This window comes from Poromitra crassiceps (assembly GCF_964638095.1).
Source record: "Poromitra crassiceps genome assembly, chromosome: 8".
Taxonomy (NCBI): domain Eukaryota; kingdom Metazoa; phylum Chordata; class Actinopteri; order Beryciformes; family Melamphaidae; genus Poromitra; species Poromitra crassiceps.
This window is the reverse complement of record NC_139629.1, coordinates 24,698,708-24,719,953: the sequence shown is the minus strand read 5'-3', so window position 1 is coordinate 24,719,953 and position 21,246 is coordinate 24,698,708. Positions and strand designations below refer to the sequence as shown.

The 21,246-nt window shown below is 42.9% G+C and overlaps 1 protein-coding gene across 2 annotated transcripts in view; it reads left to right on the top strand.

Annotated features, from left to right (window-relative positions):
* Nucleotides 1–20,862, top strand: part of LOC310781762 (early estrogen-induced gene 1 protein-like) — a 27,027-nt gene extending 6,165 nt beyond the window's left edge. Inside the window, exons 3-12 of one of the 2 annotated variants that reach the window (XR_014552979.1) lie at nucleotides 9,212–9,332; nucleotides 9,612–9,641; nucleotides 12,816–12,932; nucleotides 13,795–13,841; nucleotides 14,151–14,299; nucleotides 14,558–14,662; nucleotides 17,056–17,353; nucleotides 17,953–18,074; nucleotides 18,759–18,824; nucleotides 19,054–19,131. Coding sequence is in view for 1 of the 2 variants with exons in the window: in XM_083642384.1 (XP_083498510.1) it covers nucleotides 9,212–9,332; nucleotides 9,612–9,641; nucleotides 12,816–12,932; nucleotides 13,795–13,841; nucleotides 14,151–14,299; nucleotides 14,558–14,662; nucleotides 17,056–17,353; nucleotides 17,953–18,074; nucleotides 18,755–18,824; nucleotides 19,054–19,099 (1,105 nt within the window). In the remaining variant the exon portion in view is untranslated. Of the gene's footprint in view, nucleotides 1–9,211; nucleotides 9,333–9,611; nucleotides 9,642–12,815; nucleotides 12,933–13,794; nucleotides 13,842–14,150; nucleotides 14,300–14,557; nucleotides 14,663–17,055; nucleotides 17,354–17,952; nucleotides 18,075–18,754; nucleotides 18,825–19,053 lie in introns of both variants that reach the window. The other variant, XM_083642384.1, reaches the window with a different exon arrangement.
* The last annotated feature ends 384 nt before the right edge of the window (nucleotides 20,863–21,246 follow it).

The following is a 21,246-nucleotide window of genomic DNA, read 5'->3' as shown; positions in this document are numbered from 1 at the left end:
CCAGGTCCGTTTTTAGCCTGTTACCATAGCTAAAAACTATTTGCCATTTAGCCTTCAAACCTATATTTACAAGACTTTTAGTCTTATTCAAACTCAAACTGAAATTAAAACTTTGAAAGCAGATTGACTTTGTTACCCTAACAAATAAATAACAATCCTTCATCCATAGTTTAAAATAATCAACTCCATAATATTCTTTGCATTGGATGAGCTTATTTCTCAAAACAAATTAAAGCTATAACTACCGTTAGGTGCCCTAAACTAACTAACCCAGTGGTCTCCAACCTTCGGGTCGCGACCCTAAGTGGGGTCGCCTGGAATTCAAAAAAGGAGATTAATTATTATTATTATTATTATTTTTTTGGGTGGGCAAGATTAATTTAGCCCACCCCTGCCACCCCCTAGATCCGGCCCTGCGTCTGTAACCATGAGCTCCAACCAGTGGGGAGCAGCTACCTCAGTCTTCTACAGTGCACATTTGTCTTGTTATATTTATTATCATAAGGCGTTCAGTCCACAGTAGGCTTGGGCGGTATTAAGGTATTACGGTATACCGGGGTATTTAGAAATACCAAAGGTATGATTTTCAATACCGTCAAGACCGTTTTCTATCTTTTTTGTTCAGCCAAAATAGTCACAAGTGTCCTTGCTTGGGCTGGGCAGAACCTACATTATTTTTTATTTAATCGTATTCCCCATTAGGCTACTTTTTAACCTTATAGGCAACCATAATGTGTTACAAGCAACACTATATTGTTTAAGACCACTTTAAACTGAACCTGTTACAGGCTTTCTCACCATAACGGTGTCCATTTCATTCCTTTAATTGTCATTTTCCATTGAGGACATTTTGTGAATAACATTGTGCTAGTAAAAGGGTTTTCTGAAGCATAGAAGTTGTAATCTTCTTTTCACTGATGGACATGAATTTATAAAACAGGATCTTAGCCAACAGAATAATTATTTGGAGGTAGAAAAGAAACATAATTGTCTGGTTACGCCCCAACCAACCAACCCCCCCCCCCCTCCCCCCCCCCCCCCCGCAGTTGAATGGGGGTTGTGACCTCCCAGCTAAGTGAAGGAGTTGGGGGTCATGACCTCCCAGCTAAGTCAAGTCAAGTCAAGTCAAGTTTATTTGTATAGCACATTTCATACACAGATGCAGATCAAAGTGCTTCACATAAAATGGATGACATAATAAAATAAAAAAGCGGATAAAATAGACATTTCATAACAGCTTTGTCTTTATACTGTAGTTTGGACGCCAAGCATACCCTCTACTGGTACCTTGCGTCTTCTGTTGTCCATACATGCCACAGCATTGGGTTTGCATAAAATCAGATAGAGGCAATTCAGAGTAAGATGGACGACACAAGAAAATAAGAGAATAAAAGAAGAGGATAAAATAGACATTTAAAAGCATCATAACAGAGTACCGTAAATTCCGGACTATAAGGCGCACCGGTGTATAAGCCGCACCTGCAAAGTTGACTGTTTTTTTCATATATAAGCCGCACCGGACTATAAGCCGCGGGTGTTTTAATGTTTTTTTTTTTTTTTTTTTTTTTTTTTTATGTTTAATTACCATATGTATGGGTTCATGCACAGAGGGGATTGTCGGGAAAGAGATGGCTGTTTGAGGAAGCTCCCATTTATTAACATTTCAACAAAACAACATAACACAACACCACCTGTGTTGTTTTTTACAGTGCACACAGTGTCCGCGGTGTGGTGAAAAGAGGGCAAGAGAGGAAATTAAAACAGAAGTGGATTTATAGTTAGAAAGAGTGCTAAAAAAGAGAGATTTTTTTTTTTTTTTTTTTTGGAAAAAATCCATAGATAAGCCGCACCGTTATATAAGCCGCAGGGGCCAAAAAAGCCCAAAAAACGGGGAAAAAGCCGCGGCTTATTAGTAGGGTCATCTGTGGCACTTCCGTGACCGTGGAGAGCGAAGGTCCGTTTCTCAATGGATTTGTCATCTAGGAGGGTTAATAAACAAATTTAGCCGGGGTGTATTTTTAAAAAAGGCGGGGGAAATATTTGAGAGACCAAAATCCAAAATGTCTGCCGTGGAAATGAACTTTTTAATGGTTTGACCTACAATGATGCACAATACATGGTTTCAGAGCTTATTCTGGTCAAGGAATACATATTTGGTGTTTATATAATGATTTGACTTATTTTTTACCTTCAAATACAAGATGGCTGCCAATTTTGAGCTCTAAAAGGCAGTTTTTTCAAAATCGTCATAGAGCCTTCATATTAGGCTTGAATGACAGGTCTTCTCATGATGAGTTGAATAATATACAGTATAAGTACACAGAAGTAATCTCTGAGGTCATTAAAGTCAATGTTTGTGTGTAAACAACAGTTGCTGATTTGCGGTTTCCCATTAAATAGGGTAGGCTACTGAGAATATGGTGTCCAGTTCATCCCATCACATTTTCATAATGAACCAAAAACAATTTTGCACTATAGCCTAACATAAAATAGTATTCTGTATGCAAAGCTAGCAAGGTTAGTTGCTTGAGCTGAATTTAAAGGTCAACTCAAAACAAACAATGAAATTAACTTTGAAATTAAAACTGAATCCTAGGCTATTAAATTTCATCAGCACACAGTAAAGGAAACTTGTCTTTGAACTCAGCTGACTGTCTAGTCCTAATCCCTGTTGTGCAATGTCCCTTTTCAGTGAAGTTTTAGTTTTTGTTAAGAGTATGGACTTTTAATCTTGACCTTGTTGGTAGGCAACGGCCCTTTTTCAGTCAAGCATTTTCAGATTAGCCCAGTCAGTCTGTGAAGCAGTCAGTGTCAGCACTTGCGCGAGCTCGCTTTTTCTCTAACTAATGTTAACATTACACACTTTAAGACACTTTGTTTGAGGATATAAAAGGAGGTACGGTGGTGTAGTGGTAAGCACTATCGCCTCACAGCTCGAAGGTCGTGGGTTCGATTCCCACCTGGGACGATGTGAACGCTGAAGGAATGCGTGCCCGTCCGCATGTCCTCGAGTGCCCACCGCCCGGGTGGGGTCGTCAAAAAGGCCTTTCTGTGTGGAGTTTGCATGTTCTCCCCGTGCCTCCCGGGGGTTTCCTTCATATAGGAACCCATTTCACCAAAAACATGCAATATCCTGGTTGCTAATGTGGTTCCTCCTCTGGTCGTTAAGGGCGCCTGTTCAGAGGGTTCAGAGGGAGGGGAACTGGTTGGAATAGTGTGAACCTCCCACGTGCTATGTCCTACCGGTGAAGCTTCCCCTGTCAGGTGAAAAGAAGCGGCTGGCTAACTGCCCATGTCTCGGAGGAAGCATGGAGCCAGTTTCGGCTCTCCCCAGATCGGCAGAGGGTGGAGTAGCAACCAGGATAAAGAAATTACGTTAGCACTAATGGGGGATAAAAATGGGATAAAAAATCGGGGGGGGGGGGGGGAATATATAAAAAAGAAAAAGAAAACTTTGTTTGAGGTTATCAACGTTATTCACTAGTCTAAAGATAGTTCTACCATCAAGAACATATAAAACAAAAGCAAAAACAATTTTTATTTGCAGAAGTCATCATTGATATTTGGTGTTAGCTAACGTTAGGTAACGTTATTATTTTTAGCTAAAGTTAATGTTATCTGTCTCCACAATTCTGTCAACTGACATATGCATTTGCTTTTGAAAATAAACAGCGTATAACAGCAATATAATATAACAGTAATATAATAGCGAGTTGCTTTCCCTCCCAATGAAAGACAAAGCACACAATGTCCTATGAATGTGTCCTAAAATGTGACAAGCCTTGCAAGCCCACCGATACAATAAATCAAGGCAAATGGGACAGCTTACAATTAAAAGCCCAAGACTGGTCAGGACTTGATAAATTTGATGATGTTTACACCACCACCTCCTGGGAAGATGGGGCAACCAATCGGTACATGCATTCGTCATGTTATATTTCTATTTAATCTTCAGTTATGCTTAAGCAAGCCAGGCTGTTTATTTTCAAAAGCAAATGCATATGTCAGTTGACAGAAGTGTGGAGACAGATAACATTAACTTTAGCTAAAAATAATAACGTTACCTAACGTTAGCTAACACCAAATATCAATGATGACTTCTGCAAATAAAAATTGTTTTTGCTTTTGTTTTATATGTTCTTGATGGTAGAACTATCTTTAGACTAGTGAATAACGTTGATATCCTCAAACAAAGTCTCTTAAAGTGTGTAATGTTAACATTAGTTAGAGAAAAAGCGAGCTCGCGCAAGTGCTGACACTGACTGCTTCACAGACTGACTGAGCTAATCTGAAAATGCTTGACTGAAAAAGGGCCGTTGCCTACCAACAAGGTCAAGATTAAAAGTCCATACTCTTAACAAAAACTAAAACTTCACTGAAAAGGGACATTGCACAACAGGGAATAGGACTAGACAGTCAGCTGAGTTCAAAGACAAGTTTCCTTTACTGTGTGCTGATGAAATTTAGTAGCCTAGGATTCAGTTTTAATTTCAAAGTTAATTTCATTGTTTGTTTTGAGTTGACCTTTAAATTCAGCTCAAGCAACTAACCTTGCTAGCTTTGCATACAGAATACTATTTTATGTTAGGCTATAGTGCAAAATTGTTTTTGGTTCATTATGAAAATGTGATGGGATGAACTGGACACCATATTCTCAGTAGCCTACCCTATTTAATGGGAAACCGCAAATCAGCAACTGTTGTTTACACACAAACATTGACTTTATTGACCTCAGAGATTACTTCTGTGTACTTATACTGTATATTATTCAACTCATCATGAGAAGACCTGTCATTCAAGCCTAATATGAAGGCTCTATGACGATTTTGAAAAAACTGCCTCAAAATTGGCAGCCATCTTGGATTTGAAGGTCAAAAATAGGTCAAATCATTATATAAACACCAAATATGTATTCCTTGACCAGAATAAGCTCTGAAACCATGTATTTGTGCATCATTGTAGGTCAAAGCATTAAAAAGTTCATTTCCACAGCAGCCATTTTGGATTTTGGTCTCTCAAATATTTTCCCCGCCTTTTTTAAAAATACACCCCGGCTAAATTTGTTTATTAACCCTCCTAGATGACAAATCCATTGAGAAACGGACCTTCGCTCTCCACGGTCACGGAAGTGCCACAGATGACCCTACTATATAGTCCGGAATTTACGGTAGTTGCAACAATAGTTAAAAAAAAACGTACAGAGGAATAAAACAAATTTTCAATCTGTCAGCAGTTAAAAGCGACGGTAAACATAAAAGTATTTAGTCTATTTTTAAAAGTAAGTAAAGTTGGGGCAAATCTGATGTCTTCAGGCAGATTGTTCCAGCTAGCAGAAGCATATAGTGGGTGAATGCAGCATTCCCATGATTTGATTTAATCCTAGGGACAGTTAGTAAGCCGGACCCTGCTGACCTGAGAGGTCTAGACGGTTCATAGCGTGGGAGCAATTCAGCAATGTATTTTGGGCCTAGGCCATTAAGTGATTTGTAGACTAGTAACAGTATTTTAAAATCTATTCTATGACACACTGGCAACCAGTGTAAGGACTTAAGAACTGGAGTAATATGATCAGCTTTCTTAGTCTTTGTTAGAACTCTAGCAGCAGCATTCTGAATGAGCTGAAGTTGTCTAAGTTCTTTTTTGGAGTGAAGGAGTTGGGGGTCGTGACCTCCCAGCTAAGTGAAGGAGTCAGGGGCCATGACTTCCCAGCTAATGGGGCGTTCCATTAAAACTGGGAAACGGGAATGTGACCGTTCAAAGGTCATGAAGGTGAAGGAGTGAAGGAGTCAGTAAGTGAAGGATGTACAGTATGTGAATTAGGTGTTGTGGAAGATGAATTTCATTTTTTGTTTCATTGTACGCTATATGAGGAACCAAGATTGTCTCTATTTCAGTTAATGCAAAATAAGAAACCGGAACTATTTTGGTCAGGAGATGATGCGAAGTTGGAATGGTTGTTCAGAGATGAAGTCTTCAGTTTGGCCAGGTTTATTGGGAGGGCTTGGAAACTCAGAATGGAGAAGCTGTTCATCTGAATATATAACTCTGTCTTGTTTATGTTTGAGCGTTTTGTAGCTTGTTTGTTGATTTGTTTGTATTGTTGAACTTGAATGATTTGTGTCTTGTAAGCCCAGATGGGCTGGGCACCTTGAATATGGTGCATGACACAGAAATAAAAATCTATCTATCTATCTATCTATGAAGGAGTTGGGGGTCATGACATCCCAGCTAAGTGAAGGAGTCAGGGGTCATGACATCCCAGCTAAGTGAAGGAGTCAGGGGTCATGACCTCCCAGCTAAGTGAAAGAGATGGGGTCATGACCTCCCAGCTAAGTGAAAGAGATGGGGTCATGACCTCCCAGCTAAGTGAAGGATTCGGGGGTCATGACCTCCCAGCTAAGTGAAAGAGATGGGGTCATGACCTCCCAGCTAAGTGAAGGAGTCAGGGGTCATGACCTCCCAGCTAAGTGAAAGAGATGGGGGTCATGACCTCCCAGCTAAGTGAAGGAGTCAGGGGTCATGACATCCCAGCTAAGTGAAGGAGTCAGGGGTCATGACCTCCCAGCTAAGTGAAAGAGATGGGGTCATGACCTCCCAGCTAAGTGAAGGAGTCAGGGGTCATGACCTCCCAGCTAAGTGAAAGAGATGGGGTCATGACCTCCCAGCTAAGTGAAGGATTCGGGGGTCATGACCTCCCAGCTAAGTGAAAGAGATGGGGTCATGACCTCCCAGCTAAGTGAAGGAGTCAGGGGTCATGACCTCCCAGCTAAGTGAAGGAGTCAGGGGTCATGACCTCCCAGCTAAGTGAAAGAGATGGGGTCATGACCTCCCAGCTAAGTGAAGGAGTCAGGGGTCATGACCTCCCAGCTAAGTGAAGGAGTCAGGGGTCATGACCTCCCAGCTAAGTGAAAGAGATGGGGTCATGACCTCCTAGCTAAGTGAAAGAGATGGGGTCATGACCTCCTAGCTAAGTGAAAGAGATGGGGTCATGACCTCCTAGCTAAGTGAAAGAGATGGGGTCATGACCTCCTAGCTAAGTGAAAGAGATGGGGTCATGACCTCCTAGCTAAGTGAAAGAGATGGGGTCATGACCTCCTAGCTAAGTGAAAGAGATGGGGTCATGACCTCCTAGCTAAGTGAAAGAGATGGGGTCATGACCTCCCAGCTAAGTGAAAGAGATGGGGTCATGACCTCCCAGCTAAGTGAAAGAGATGGGGTCATGACCTCCCAGCTAAGTGAAAGAGATGGGGTCATGACCTCCCAGCTAAGTGAAAGAGATGGGGTCATGACCTCCCAGCTAAGTGAAAGAGATGTGGTCATGACCTCCCAGCTAAGTGAAGGATTGCTCCATCACCATAGATTGCATGGCGAGTATCAACTTGCCTCACAATGCTGTGTTTGTGAAGGCGGGAGGCGGAGCTGTAAGAGGAGAAGTGGCAGAACCTGTCTGGCCATTTTCTCTGTCTCTCCGCCAGCCAACCACTCTGATGATGTTTGTTTTACGTAAGAGCTGTAAACGACAGGTCAAACCTCCCATAAGAACCAGTCGTAGAAATGGGGGGGGAGCGAACGCCTTGGAACAGAGTTCCAAGAGCAAACGTTGAGAGGGAACGACGAGAACGAGAGGGGGAACGGCATTCCTCCTCAGGTTCCTCCTCAGGTTCCCCTTAAACAATGTCTTGCAGAGCAGAGGAGAGGGGGCAGCATGAAAGGAGCAGAGAATAGTAGGAGAACATGGATTTGGAAGCTGAATAAGCAGCGTCAATGTGTCATCAAGTCTGTCATGAATAAAATCAAGGGGAAATAATCAGTAGAGCTCTGCAATCTTATTTAAGTAACTTTTATACGAGATTTTTACATAGGTGTAATGGTATAATGAGTAAAATAAAAAATAAAAAAACAGTCAAGCATTCAAAAATGGCTAGGGGCGAAGTCCATTTTGCTTGGTTGCTGAAGAAAATGTGTTTGCAAGCTAATGCGGGTAATACTGCCATCCCACAATTCCTTGCGGCTGTGGGATGGATAGAGAGCCAAAGACACGCCCTCTTCCAGGTGCATATACGCACCAAGGGATTTTCCACCATTCATTTTTCCATGGACATTTTGTAAAATGCTCACAGTATAAAATAGTTTTACTTGCTCAAACCAAGTGCTATATTTAGAATCAGGAGAGACCATCCGCTATTTTCTTTAAGTTTGGGCCCGTACGTACATACTTCCCATGCTCATTAACGCGATATCTCAGGAACGCCTCGACTCAAACGTCCACTTGAACTCAAGGATGACCTAATTAGATTTTGGTGGTCAAAGGTCAAAGTTCAAGGTCACTGTGACGTCAAGACCTGGCGTTCTTAGTAGCGCAACAGGTATTTTTTCATCTCTCCTTAATCTGATATTTGAGGCAATATGATCTTTCTCCTCAGAAATCTGACTTCACAAGCCAAAAGCCCCGTGAGAAAAATGTGCCATTTACCTGCATCGACCGCAAGAGTAATAATAATAATAATAATAATAATAATAATAATAATAATAATACATTTTATTTATATAGCGCTTTTCAAGACACTCAAAGTCGCTTTACAGATTAAGATTAGTAACAATATTACTAGTTTGAAAAGTAATAAAGGCACACTTCAATATTATACAATACATATACATTTGTTGTTATATGTACAGGAATTACCAGCAAGACAAACAACACACCACAATGCAAAAAGGGTGCCATAGCAAGTAATATCAAGTGAAGGTCTCTCTCTGCCTCATACCGTCCACTTCCTGTTATCATAAATATAAATACCATAGTAGTCGCAAGTAGCCTAAATGCAAATGGTAAATGGCCTGCATTTATATAGCGCTTTTATCCAAAGCGCTTTATAGTCAGTAGGTACGTTCACCCATTCACACACCGATGACGGCAGGCTACCAGAGCAATTTGGGGTTCAGTGTCTTGCCCAAGGACACTTCGACATGCAGACTGGAGGAGCCGGGAATCGAACCACCGACCTCTTTTATCCAAAGCGATTAGTGGATGACCCGCTCTACCTCCTGAGCTACAGCCGCCGAAATGCATTCATCACTGCCTCACTCAAACTATTTTCTGTTACAATAAATTCCCTTTTTTCACTTACTATATACTGCATTATACTTATATCTTGTATTCTTCTATTCTTCTTCTTCTTCTTCTTCTTCATTTCTCTGTTTCTCTGTGCAGGGAGGAGGTGCAGCAGAACTGTGTCCGCTGGAGGAAGAAGTTTTCTTTCCTGTGTAAACTGAGTGCCAGTCCAATCACTGGAGTACTGGATCCCTGCATCTGTAGGGTCTCTGTACGCAAGGTGAACTACAAATCCCAGCAATATTCAGCTCTCTTTTGCCTCTTCTACTTCTCTGTAAGGCCCAAGAAGATTCTGAGGTTGTGTAGTTTATAGCCAGATTGCTCGAACCCTCGACCCTCATGTTGGTAGGCAGGGAATCTACCTGGACGCCTGTATACTGTAAGGATGAAACTGACTTGACTTCTCTGGGTAACGACTATAGATTCAAATACAGTGATCTAATGTCCTCACACCTGATTGTTTCTGTCCCTCATTGGTGTTTGCTTTCTGTCTTTGCAGGAGCTGAAAGGGGGCAAGGCCTTTTCAAAGGTACTGCCTTTTGTTTCTCATGGTGAGATTAGGAGGTGCTAACATGTATTCTGTGAATGTCTCAGTTATCATACGTTAGCTAACCTGTCACTGAGTTATCATAGGTTAGCTAACCTGTCACTGAGTTATCATAGGTTAGCTAACCTGTCACTAAGTTATCATAGGTTAGCTAACCTGTCACTAAGTTATCATAGGTTAGCTAACCTGTCACTAAGTTATCATAGGTTAGCTAACCTGTCACTGAGTTATCATAGGTTAGCTAACCTGTCACTAAGTTATCATAGGTTAGCTAACCTGTCACTGAGTTATCATAGGTTAGCTAACCTGTCACTAAATTATCATAGGTTAGCTAACCTGTCACTGAGTTGTCATAGGTTAGCTAACCTGTCACTAAGTTATCATAGGTTAGCTAACCTGTCACTGAGTTATCATAGGTTAGCTAACCTGTCACTAAGTTATCATAGGTTAGCTAACCTGTCACTGAGTTATCATAGGTTAGCTAACCTGTCACTAAGTTATTATAGGTTAGCTAACCTGTCACTGAGTTATCATAGGTTAGCTAACCTGTCACTAAGTTATCATAGGTTAGCTAACCTGTCACTAAGTTATCATAGGTTAGCTGACCTGTCACTGAGTTATCATAGGTTAGCTGACCTGTCACTAAGTTATTATAGGTTAGCTAACCTGTCACTGAGTTATCATAGGTTAGTTAACCTGTCACTGAGTTATCATAGGTTAGTTAACCTGTCACTAAGTTATCATAGGTTAGTTAACCTGTCACTAAGTTATCATAGGTTAGCTAACCTGTCACTGAGTTATCATAGGTTAGTTAACCTGTCACTAAGTTATCATAGGTTAGCTAACCTGTCACTAAGTTATCATAGGTTAGCTAACCTGTCACTGAGTTATCATAGGTTAGCTAACCTGTCACTGAGTTATCATAGGTTAGTTAACCTGTCACTAAGTTATCATAGGTTAGTTAACCTGTCACTAAGTTATCATAGGTTAGCTAACCTGTCACTGAGTTATCATAGGTTAGTTAACCTGTCACTAAGTTATCATAGGTTAGCTAACCTGTCACTGAGTTATCATAGGTTAGTTAACCTGTCACTAAGTTATCATAGGTTAGCTAACCTGTCACTAAGTTATCATAGGTTAGCTGACCTGTCACTGAGTTATCATAGGTTAGCTAACCTGTCACTAAGTTATTATAGGTTAGCTAACCCGTCACTGAGTTATCATAGGTTAGTTAACCTGTCACTAAGTTATCATAGGTTAGTTAACCTGTCACTAAGTTATCATAGGTTAGTTAACCTGTCACTAAGTTATCATAGGTTAGCTAACCTGTCACTGAGTTATCATAGGTTAGTTAACCTGTCACTAAGTTATCATAGGTTAGCTAACCTGTCACTAAGTTATCATAGGTTAGCTAACCTGTCACTGAGTTATCATAGGTTAGCTAACCTGTCACTGAGTTATCATAGGTTAGTTAACCTGTCACTAAGTTATCATAGGTTAGTTAACCTATCACTAAGTTATCATAGGTTAGCTAACCTGTCACTGAGTTATCATAGGTTAGTTAACCTGTCACTAAGTTATCATAGGTTAGCTAACCTGTCACTGAGTTATCATAGGTTAGTTAACCTGTCACTAAGTTATCATAGGTTAGCTAACCTGTCACTGAGTTATCATAGGTTAGCTAACCTGTCACTAAGTTATCATAGGTTAGCTAACCTGTCACTAAGTTATCATAGGTTAGCTAACCTGTCACTGAGTTATCATAGGTTAGCTAACCTGTCACTAAGTTATCATAGGTTAGCTGACCTGTCACTAATGACCTTTTAGACAGCAGCACTCATAAAGCTGGCTGTGCCCTGTTCTCTGCATACTGTAAAACCATAGACTGTAAATATAAGTGTAAAACGCAGAGTTTTACAGTGTCAATGATGGTAAAAGCCGTAGTTTTCCAGTGTCAGTCACGGTAACAGCAGCAGTAAAAAGCTGTCTGTGGGGTGCAGCGTGACTGTGTTGACACCGTGATGTGATGCTGAGCATGTGACAGCCTAACACAGTGACAGATATGACTGTGTTTACCACAGCACCTGCCTGGAGCCAGAGCTCAACTTAAAGCAGTACTTATGTCCTTTCTCATATCAAGGATCCCTCATTTAGTAACATTATTGCCACAGATCCTGATGAGATTTTGTCTCTCAGACCAGATTGCAAATTAGCCTTGGGCTATGAATGCTGTGGTACAGTACATCAGATGTTTTAACATTACATGTGGTAAACATTATATGTACGTGTATCTGTCCCTACACAAATAAATAAAATGAAAATGAAATGAGAATAATACATTTGTAACAGTATTTCACTGATATTCATAAATTGCATTTATTTCAAAACATCCAAATAAGTGACAAAACTGGATCTCCTGAACATGAGATGAAATCTACATTTTCAGACTGAAGAAAATGACCGATTGGAAATTGTTGTTTACTCAATAGGCTTGGGCATTGAGAACCGATTCCCAATTGAATTCTGATTCCAAAGGGAAACTACAAAGGAATCGAAACAACAAATTAATCGAAACTCCAAAGGAATCGAAAAGGAATCAAAGTTTTAATTTTGATTCTGCTTATTGATTCCTGAACAAATTTCGCATGCAGAACATACTGTACCGAGTTCCCACCTGAAGGTCTCTATCTGTCTGTCTGTCTGTCTGTCTGTCTGTCTGTCTGTGCCTGTCTGTCTGTCTGTCTGTCTGTCTGTCTGTCTGTCTGTCTGTCTGTGCCTGTCTGTCTGTCTGTCTGTCTGTCTGCCTGTCTGTCTGTCTGCCTGTCTGTCTGTCTGTCTGTCTGTCTGTCTGTCTGCCTGTCTGTCTGCCTGCCTGTCTGTCTGTCTGTCTGTCTGTCTGTCTGTCTGCCTGTCTGTCTGTCTGTCTGTCTGTCTGTCTGCCTGTCTGTCTGTCTGTCTGTCTGTCTGTCTGCCTGTCTGTCTGTCTGTCTGTCTGTCTGTCTGTCTGTCTATCTGTCTGTCTGTTTGTCTATCTGTCTGTTTGTCTGTCTGTTTGTCTGTCTGCCTGTCTGTCTGCCTGTCTGTCTGTGCCTGCCTGTCTGTCTGTCTGTCTGTCTGTCTGTCTGCCTGTCTGTCTGTCTGTCTGTCTATCTCCAGCTAGGCTTTGCTGACCTGAACATGGCAGAGTTTGCTGGATCCGGCTCCACAGTGCGCTGCTGCATCCTGGAGGGCTACGACACCAAAAACACTCGCCAGGACAACTCTGTCCTCAAGGCAGGCCAACACACACACACACACACACACACGCACGCACACAAATACACACACACACGCACGCACACACACGCACGTGCACGCACACAAATACACACACACACACACACGCACGTGCACGCACAAATACACACACGCACGTCTATGCACGCAAATAGCACATTTGTGAACCAAAATACGCTGCATATCACGTTTCTAGATATGTGTATATCAACATTATACACGTCATAGAGTCTGATGTTGAAATAACACAGTGGTCAGTAAGGGTGTTGTGGTCAGTAAGGGTGTTGTGGCCAGTAAGGGTGTTGTGGTCGGGGTGGATGGAGAGCGTAAACACTTGCCCTTTCACACTGGAGAGCCGTGTTCGATCCCCAGTCACGGGCATTTCCCAAGTTTTCACCCGTCAGTCACATTTCACGTTTGTGTTATTTACTGTAAGTCTATAACCCAAACCATAATCCTAACCTTAACCAAAGTTGTTAACGTTTTATTTTTGTGTTTAACGTTGGAAAGGCAGCAAGGTTTTCAAATTAACCGACGTTTTGTTTCAAATTTACGTTGAGTACGTACTACGCATCTGTGGAGTGAGGTGTGTAGTAACACAGTGAGGTGTGTAGTAACACACAGTGAGTAGTAACACACAGTGAGGTGTGTAGTAACACACAGTGAGGTGTGTGTAGTAACACAGTGAGGTGTGTAGTATCACAGTGAGTAGTAACACACAGTGAGGTGTGTAGTAACACACAGTGTGTAGTAACACACAGTGAGGTGTGTAGTAACACACAGTGAGTAGTAACACACAGTGAGGTGTGTAGTAACACACAGTGAGGTGTGTAGTAACGTCTGTGTCTTTTTTTTATAGGTCATAATTGGGATGACACTTTTGTCAGGGGACCCCTGTTTTAAAACGTGAGCTGTCCATTTTCTTGCACACATTCACAAAAACTGCTCTCCACTTTCCAAACGAGTCTTTATAATGCTCTAATAGACCCTTTTCACAGCAACCGTTTTGAGGTGGTAAAACGGGAAGTAAAGCAGGTGTAACCAATACCATTAATGATGGTTCCATTCCATTTAGGTGTTCCAGTGCTTTACTTCCTGCTTTACCACCTCAAAACAGTTGCTGTGAAAAGGGCCTATACAGTGTATGGGCCCTGTTTGTGTGTATAGTATACACACAGACATCTTGTTTCTGTGTTGTGCCTGTGTCACCATAAGGCCTCCCAGCACAGCCAAATCCACCTGTACGGGGGGCCAGGACCCCTCCCTGCAGCTGGACTGTAAGGGTGAGAGCAACCAGCCACCAGGGGGCGTCACAGGAGGAGCCCGGCCCCTCAAACCCCGACAAGCCTCAATGCGGAGCTCAGGTAACAGCTTTTTTAATAAACGATAAACATAGCACATAGGTAAGTCCCCCAGAGGCTGGATTAGATATTTTTTGTAACAGAATTAACCTTGTTTTAAAGAACCATGCAACATGTTTTAAACAGTTAAATAACATAACAGTAAATAGCATCAAATGAGTCATAAAGAAATGGTTGAAATGTGTCCGTTTGTCCAATATGTCCAAGATGTGTTATCTGTGTGGTATCTTCCAGTCATTGTGTGTTTCTCTGTGGCTGCAGGCCTGGCGGAGGAGGGGGAGCAGCCTGTGTCCAGCCCAGACGACGTCTTTCAAATCGGTCATTTCCGCAGCTCAAGCTATGCCAGCCAGCACAGCAAGATATCAGGTCAGAACCTGTACTTCCTCATGCTACCATCCAGCCCCCGGCGTCAGGTCTCACAGCCTTGAAGGAAATTGAGCAAATTGGTGGCCAAGCTTGGTATTGCAAGTCACGTGACACCCTGCAGCCCAGAAAGAGTTTTTCCTGGCCACTTACATGGGGAAAGAGGCAGCTGTAAAACTCGGGGGAAATTGTTTCTGGGTGTCACTCAAAGTCAAAAACGACTCAAGATTCAAGAATCAAACTCTGCCTACAAAATCGCACTTCAGCCGGAGGCAGAACTCGCCAGCTTTGGCTGCTCGGAGTCTTGTCTGAACTTCCCTACAGCTGTGCAACAGTCTTTGACACAAGGGACAAATGTTGCCAAGAAACTAATCCTGAAGGAATGGAAGTCCCCCTCTTCACCCTCTTTTAAACTGTGGCTGACGGATATGACCTCTGTTATACGGATGGAGAGACTTAAGGTGCTCTTATGCTCGAGCAAAGCTCCGTGGGGGTGGGGCCCCGCGAGTCTCCGTAGTCACCGTGCAGACCTCGCGCTGGGGCAGATGCCATTATACTCAGAAAGTGATCACCATGTATTGTACAATGGTGAGAACAGCCCGTGAAAAGTCGCAATGAAACGCTGTGCAGTACTGAGTGTGCTTTCACTCTCAAACGACCGCACATCAGCACATGAAGGACTCACCAAACTTGTTTTTACTGAAAGCCATTTTTACTACTCAGCCCTGATAGCCTACTACTCTGTGCTGCTTTTAATCTCTCTCAATAATGCTCTTAACACAACACATTTACTTGGTGAAATGACTAAAAACGAACAGTTGCAAATCTAAGTTTATAGCCTACCACATGGGTCAAGAAATGTGGCGAAAACACAGCTCAGTGTTCAGGGCTCAATGGTTTGAATGCAGCCATGTTTGGAGAGAAGCTCGCGCTGTTAGAAAAAATATCAGGCACAACGCGAGCGGCCGCTGGACCACGCGCATAACCACGCCCAACAAATTTACGTAATTTGACGCGCCCGCCCCTCGCTCCACCCCCGCGCCCTTCACGGCAGGGTGAGCATAATTCAGCCTTTAGGTTCCTGAGGACTGACTCACTTAAGAAATTCTCTGCCATCTGGGACCCGTTTCTAACGTACCTCGTTGAGGTTGGGGGGCGACGGGTGATTCACCAGACTGGTTCCCCATGGATCCCCTGTGTGGGATCCTGGGCACAATACTTATAAGCATATAAGCACCTTACATGACTGGTAGCACGACGTCACACTGAATGTTATGTTGATGTTCCCCCCCCCTCTCTCTTTTGTCCTGTGTCTGAGCCTGTTTGTCTTGTTCGTATGTTGTTCAGAAAAATAAAAAAATATATATATTCAATATAGTTCAATAGCCATAGCGAGTAAACATGTTACAAACGAGGAATTTGTCTTGCATTATGCAGCGCAGCGATCACAGCAATAGCAAACACAAATAGCAAAAATATGTAGCAGAGAGCAGACAATCGTCAAATTATAAAGTGCAAAGTAAAAGACCTTTTAAAGAGACATATAGTGGAGTCCAGCTCCAGGTGCTCCAGCATCCCTGAAGTATGCCATCAAGGAGCAGCCAGGGCGAGGCCGCGAAGCAGCCAGGGCGAGGCCGCGAAGCAGCCGAGCTGCATATGTGAGCTGCAGGGCCAGCTCGGCGAGGTGCAGGGTGGGCGAGCCTAGGAATCGAGCGCGCGTAGCGTGTGAAATATGAGATAGCCCTCCTAGGCACTAGGCACCGAAGGCATGGAGAGACATACCCCCAGTTCCAACAGCGTCCCAGGCGAGAATCGAACCCAGGACCTTCGCTGAGGCGAGGGTGCAAGGCAAGAACGCTACCACTGCGCCACTGTGCCCCCTCTCAGTAGGTAGGTGGGATTCCTCGCCGACTAGTCTGTATCGCCATCCATGACTCTATATTGCTGCCCTTAGCAGCCAGTAGCAGTGAATTTAGAACCAAAGTTATTATGTAAATACAGTTCTGTGAACTGCGGATGGTGGCTAAGGGTTCCTTGTCACATCGGAATGTTGGCGAGAAGGTTCCGGAAGAGGAAGGTCCTGGTGTGATGTGAGTATAAATAGAGGGGGGTCCTCTACGTCACCAGGGGTCACTCACGTGACAAAGCTTGTATTTACTCACAACCCTTATCGTCGATCAGCACGACTTTATGTTGCTGCCCTTAGCAGCCATAGAACCGTAGTTATGTAACTTTCGTTATAGAGCCAGATGGGTGTGGTGACATATTAGCTCCCTAGCACACCTCAGTGGAATAAGCTAGTGACTACAGCTCCTACATCAGATAGTTAACATTTATCTCGTCCCTTCTCCTCTCTTCTCCTTCTCTCTCTTCTCCTCTGCTCTCCTCTCCTCTAGGCTACAGCACAGGTCACTCTCGCTCCTCCAGCCTGACAGACCTCGGCCATCAGAGGAACACCTCCAACAGCAGCAGCATCTCGTGCGGGGCTTTCCACCCGGTCCAGCCTCCTACCTACACCCCTGCTGACCCACACAGAGCAGCTACTCCTACCAAGACCTCCACTGACCCACACAGAGCAGCTACTCCTACCAGGCCAGAGAGACCTCCTTTGCCCTCTGGAGCAGCTACTCCTACCAGGCTAGAGAGACCTCCTCTGCCCTCTGCCCCATTGCTGCTGTCCAATAGACCTTCCAGGTATTTTGAAGGTTCTGGGCTTTTATTTTTAAGGTTCTGGGCTTTTATTTGGAAGGTTCTGGGCTTTTATTTGGAAGGTTCTGGGCTTTTATTTGGATGGTTCTGAGCTTTTATTTGGAAGGTTCTGAGCTTTTATTTTGAAGGTTCTGGGCTTTTATTTGGAAGGTTCTGAGCTTTTATTTTGAAGGTTCTGGGCTTTTATTTGGAAGGTTCTGAGCTTTTATTTTGAAGGTTCTGTGCTTTTATTTTGAAGGTTCTGAGCTTTTATTTGGAAGGTTCTGGGCTTTTATTTTGAAGGTTCTGAGCTTTTATTTTGAAGGTTGTGGGCTTTTATTTTGAAGGTTCTGAGCTTTTATTTTGAAGGTTCTGAGCTTTTATTTTGAAGGTTCTGGGCTTTTATTTTGAAGGTTCTGAGCTTTTATTTTGAAGGTTCTGGGCTTTTATTTGCTAATCTGACCTGCTACTCTACATTTAGATTTGGGACTTGACTTGAGACTTGTGCCTCAAGACTCGACACTGACTTGGGACTGGAGCAAAGCGGCCGTGGTCACAGCTCTACGTGCTGCCTTTGTCACAGCTTGTGCTGCCTTGCCCATCAGGAGGAAGAAGGAGGCTGTGGAGAGCCAACTGAGCTGTGTGGAGGCCACCCGCATCGACGCAGATGACATCGTGGAGAAGATCGTCCAGAGCCAGAACTTCTCTGATGTCAGCTGTAATGAAGGTTTGACTCTTTAGAATGTCTCTGTGTCGGCTGTAATGGTGGTTTGACTCTTTGGAACTTCTCTGTGTCTGCTGGAATGAAGGTCTGACTCTTTAGAACCCCTGATTCCTACGGGTGTGCAACAGTCTCTGACGCAGGGGACGACTGTCGCCAAGAGACTCATTCTAAGGGAGTGGAAGACCCCCTCCCCACCCTCCTTTCAGCTGTGGCTGACGGACATGGTCTCGGTTATATGTATGGAGAGACTCCGGTTCTTGAGGACCAATTAGCTTGGGAAGTTCTTGGTTATCTGGGAGCCGTTTCTGGCCTATTCAGACGAGGTAGCGATACGTGACTTACCTAACTGACTTCTCACGGACCCTTTGCGTGGGATCAACATCTCTTGCAAGCACATAGGCACCTTGCCAAGCTGTACTATTAGGATGTGAATGATATGTTTGTTTTGATTTTCTTTCTTTCTGTGTCTGAGCCTTTTGTTTTTCACGTTTTGAAAATTGCAAAATAAAATATTGAATTTTTTTGAAATATTGAAGTTACTTTCCATTTGAATATTTTTAGTGCAAAATAATGGGGGAGAGACAGCACTCCGCGCCGCGCTGCACGTTGCCTAAAAATGTCACATGAGTGTACTTGAGTTTCCAACCTGAGTGACAATAAACATCTTGAATCTTTTCTTTCAGACAGCAGCTTGAGACTGTTTGTGAGAAGGGACGGGACTACTGCTCTCAGTGGGACACAGCTAGGCAACAGGTACAGTACTGTGTGTGTGTGTGTGTGTGTGTGTGTGTGTGTGTGTGTGTGTGTGTGTGTGTGTGTGTGTGTGTGTGTGTGTGTGTGTGCGTGCGTGCGTGCGTGCGCGCGTGCGTGCGTGCGTGTGCGCATATATATATATATATAGTATATATATATATATATACAGTATATATATATATATACAGTATATACTGTATATATATAATGTGTTTCTCTGTTTCTCTAGTGTGTCAGCGGGCGTCTTTGAGCCAGTGGTGATCGAGACTCACTGAGAGATCCACTGCAGACTGTCTGTGACTGTGTCTGTACCAATATGTGCATAATACCTTCAGTGCACTCCGCTCCATACGAGACGACTATATCTATTGAACCCTATAGTATATTTAATCAGGTGGTGGGCGGTGTGTAACCATCCAATAATCCTCCAATCAAGAGGAACTTCTTTACGTTGATCGAAACTTTACGTTGGAACTTCTTTACGTTGATCAGCAGTAAGTGTGCAAACTACTTTAAAGACACCTAGAAAACCACTGCATCATAGGAATTGGAGTGCAAACGACTGAAACGAATGCCGCCAAAGGTCCGACGAAAATCAGATGGGAACTGGAAAACAAACTTCTAGCCTGCTTTTACAGCTTTTTATTCACTTTATAGATGTTGATGATATATGTAGTGTATGTGTGTTGGTGTATGTATGCAAAACATGTGGTTAGCTTAGCTAGCAACAAGCTGCCGTTGTAAATCAGCTAGATGGATCAATAAATTGTCAGGCACAAACAGCCTACAGAAATTGAGACAGGTGAGTTGTAAGCTCCAACATGACCACTAAAGCCCTCTATTCTGGACAAACCATTGTTTTTGACAACCAGATGCCAGAACAGTGATAGTATGGACCAAATAGTTTTTAGTTCATTTAAAAAGTTAGCTGGCTAACTTATTTATCATCACCACTAGAGCCTTATAGATACAATCGGTGTGTCAGAAGTGGGAAGGGAACGCCCACAAAACGTTACTTCCGGTATCGAATGATAGGACGGTGGGGTAAACCCCCCCCCCCCCCCCATATATCTCATTGGGCTGACTCACCAGTGGAAGGTGCTCTACACTCTAGGATTGGGGATTCAAGAGCAGGTACATAGATAGTCTGTTCAGTTGTGCGTTTACTGCGGGGGTTGAATCCCCGATCCTGTCTGCCTGGGCTGGGCTAGCAGCTAAATGCTAACTATGCTGAATGGGGAGAAAGGGAGGGTTTCCCCCATGCTGATCCATTGACCATGCATCTATGAGAAGACACCGCCTGAATGTATTGTAATAGACCTGGCCAGCTGAGCTGAATATTGAATGTCATTAGCTGCACTGCCACCCTGCACACAGGCGCCATGCTGCACAGAGCACCATACTTATCCAGCCAACTCAGCGCATGTTTTAGGGTCAGGCAGTTTTTGGGCTGCACACAGGACTAATTGTAATTGGTTAATAATAGATTGATTATTATTCATATGGCAGTTGATTGGTTGGTGCAAAGTGACCCTGTGGTTTTAAGGCTCATGCTGATAATCCTGCATTCAGTTCCACAGCTGCTCCTGCACAAAGCTGCTGCTGTACCATCACTTACAATAGAGCTTTTTATACAATACAGCTATTTTATTTAATAGATCCTCATGCACACGCACACGCACACACACACACAGACACACACACACACACACACACACACACACGCTCTCACACACACACACACACACACACACACACACACACACCACACAGAGCACTGCATAGATGCCTTGGGGTGCGTGGGTGCGTGCGTGTGTGTGTGTGTGTGTGTGTGTGTGTGTGTGTGTGTGTGTTAATGTATGTGTCGCATCTGGACATCTGGTTGAGTGAGTCAGTGTGTGTAGGAGTGTGGCTCCTAGAGATTTGCCAAATGCATGCAGGCCATGGGGGCTTATATATATATATATATATATATATATATATATATATATATATATATATATATATATATATATATATATATATATATATACATACATACATACATACATACATACATACATACTGTATGTACGTACGTACATACGTAGATACATACATACATGCATACATACATACTGTATGTACATACATACATACATACATACATACATACTGTACACAGAAGGGCCATTTCTGTATAATGCCTGCCAATGTCTCCAGTCTACAGAGATGCAACAGTGCTTTATATTTCAAAAAACGGTTTCTTATGTCCAACTCATTCAGACTGTTGTTTGTTGATAGGCAGTATTATGCACATGCTATCCAATAAATGAGCTATATATATATATACATACATACATACATACATACATACATACTGTATGTACGTACGTACGTACGTACGTACGTACATACGTAGATACATACATACATGCATACA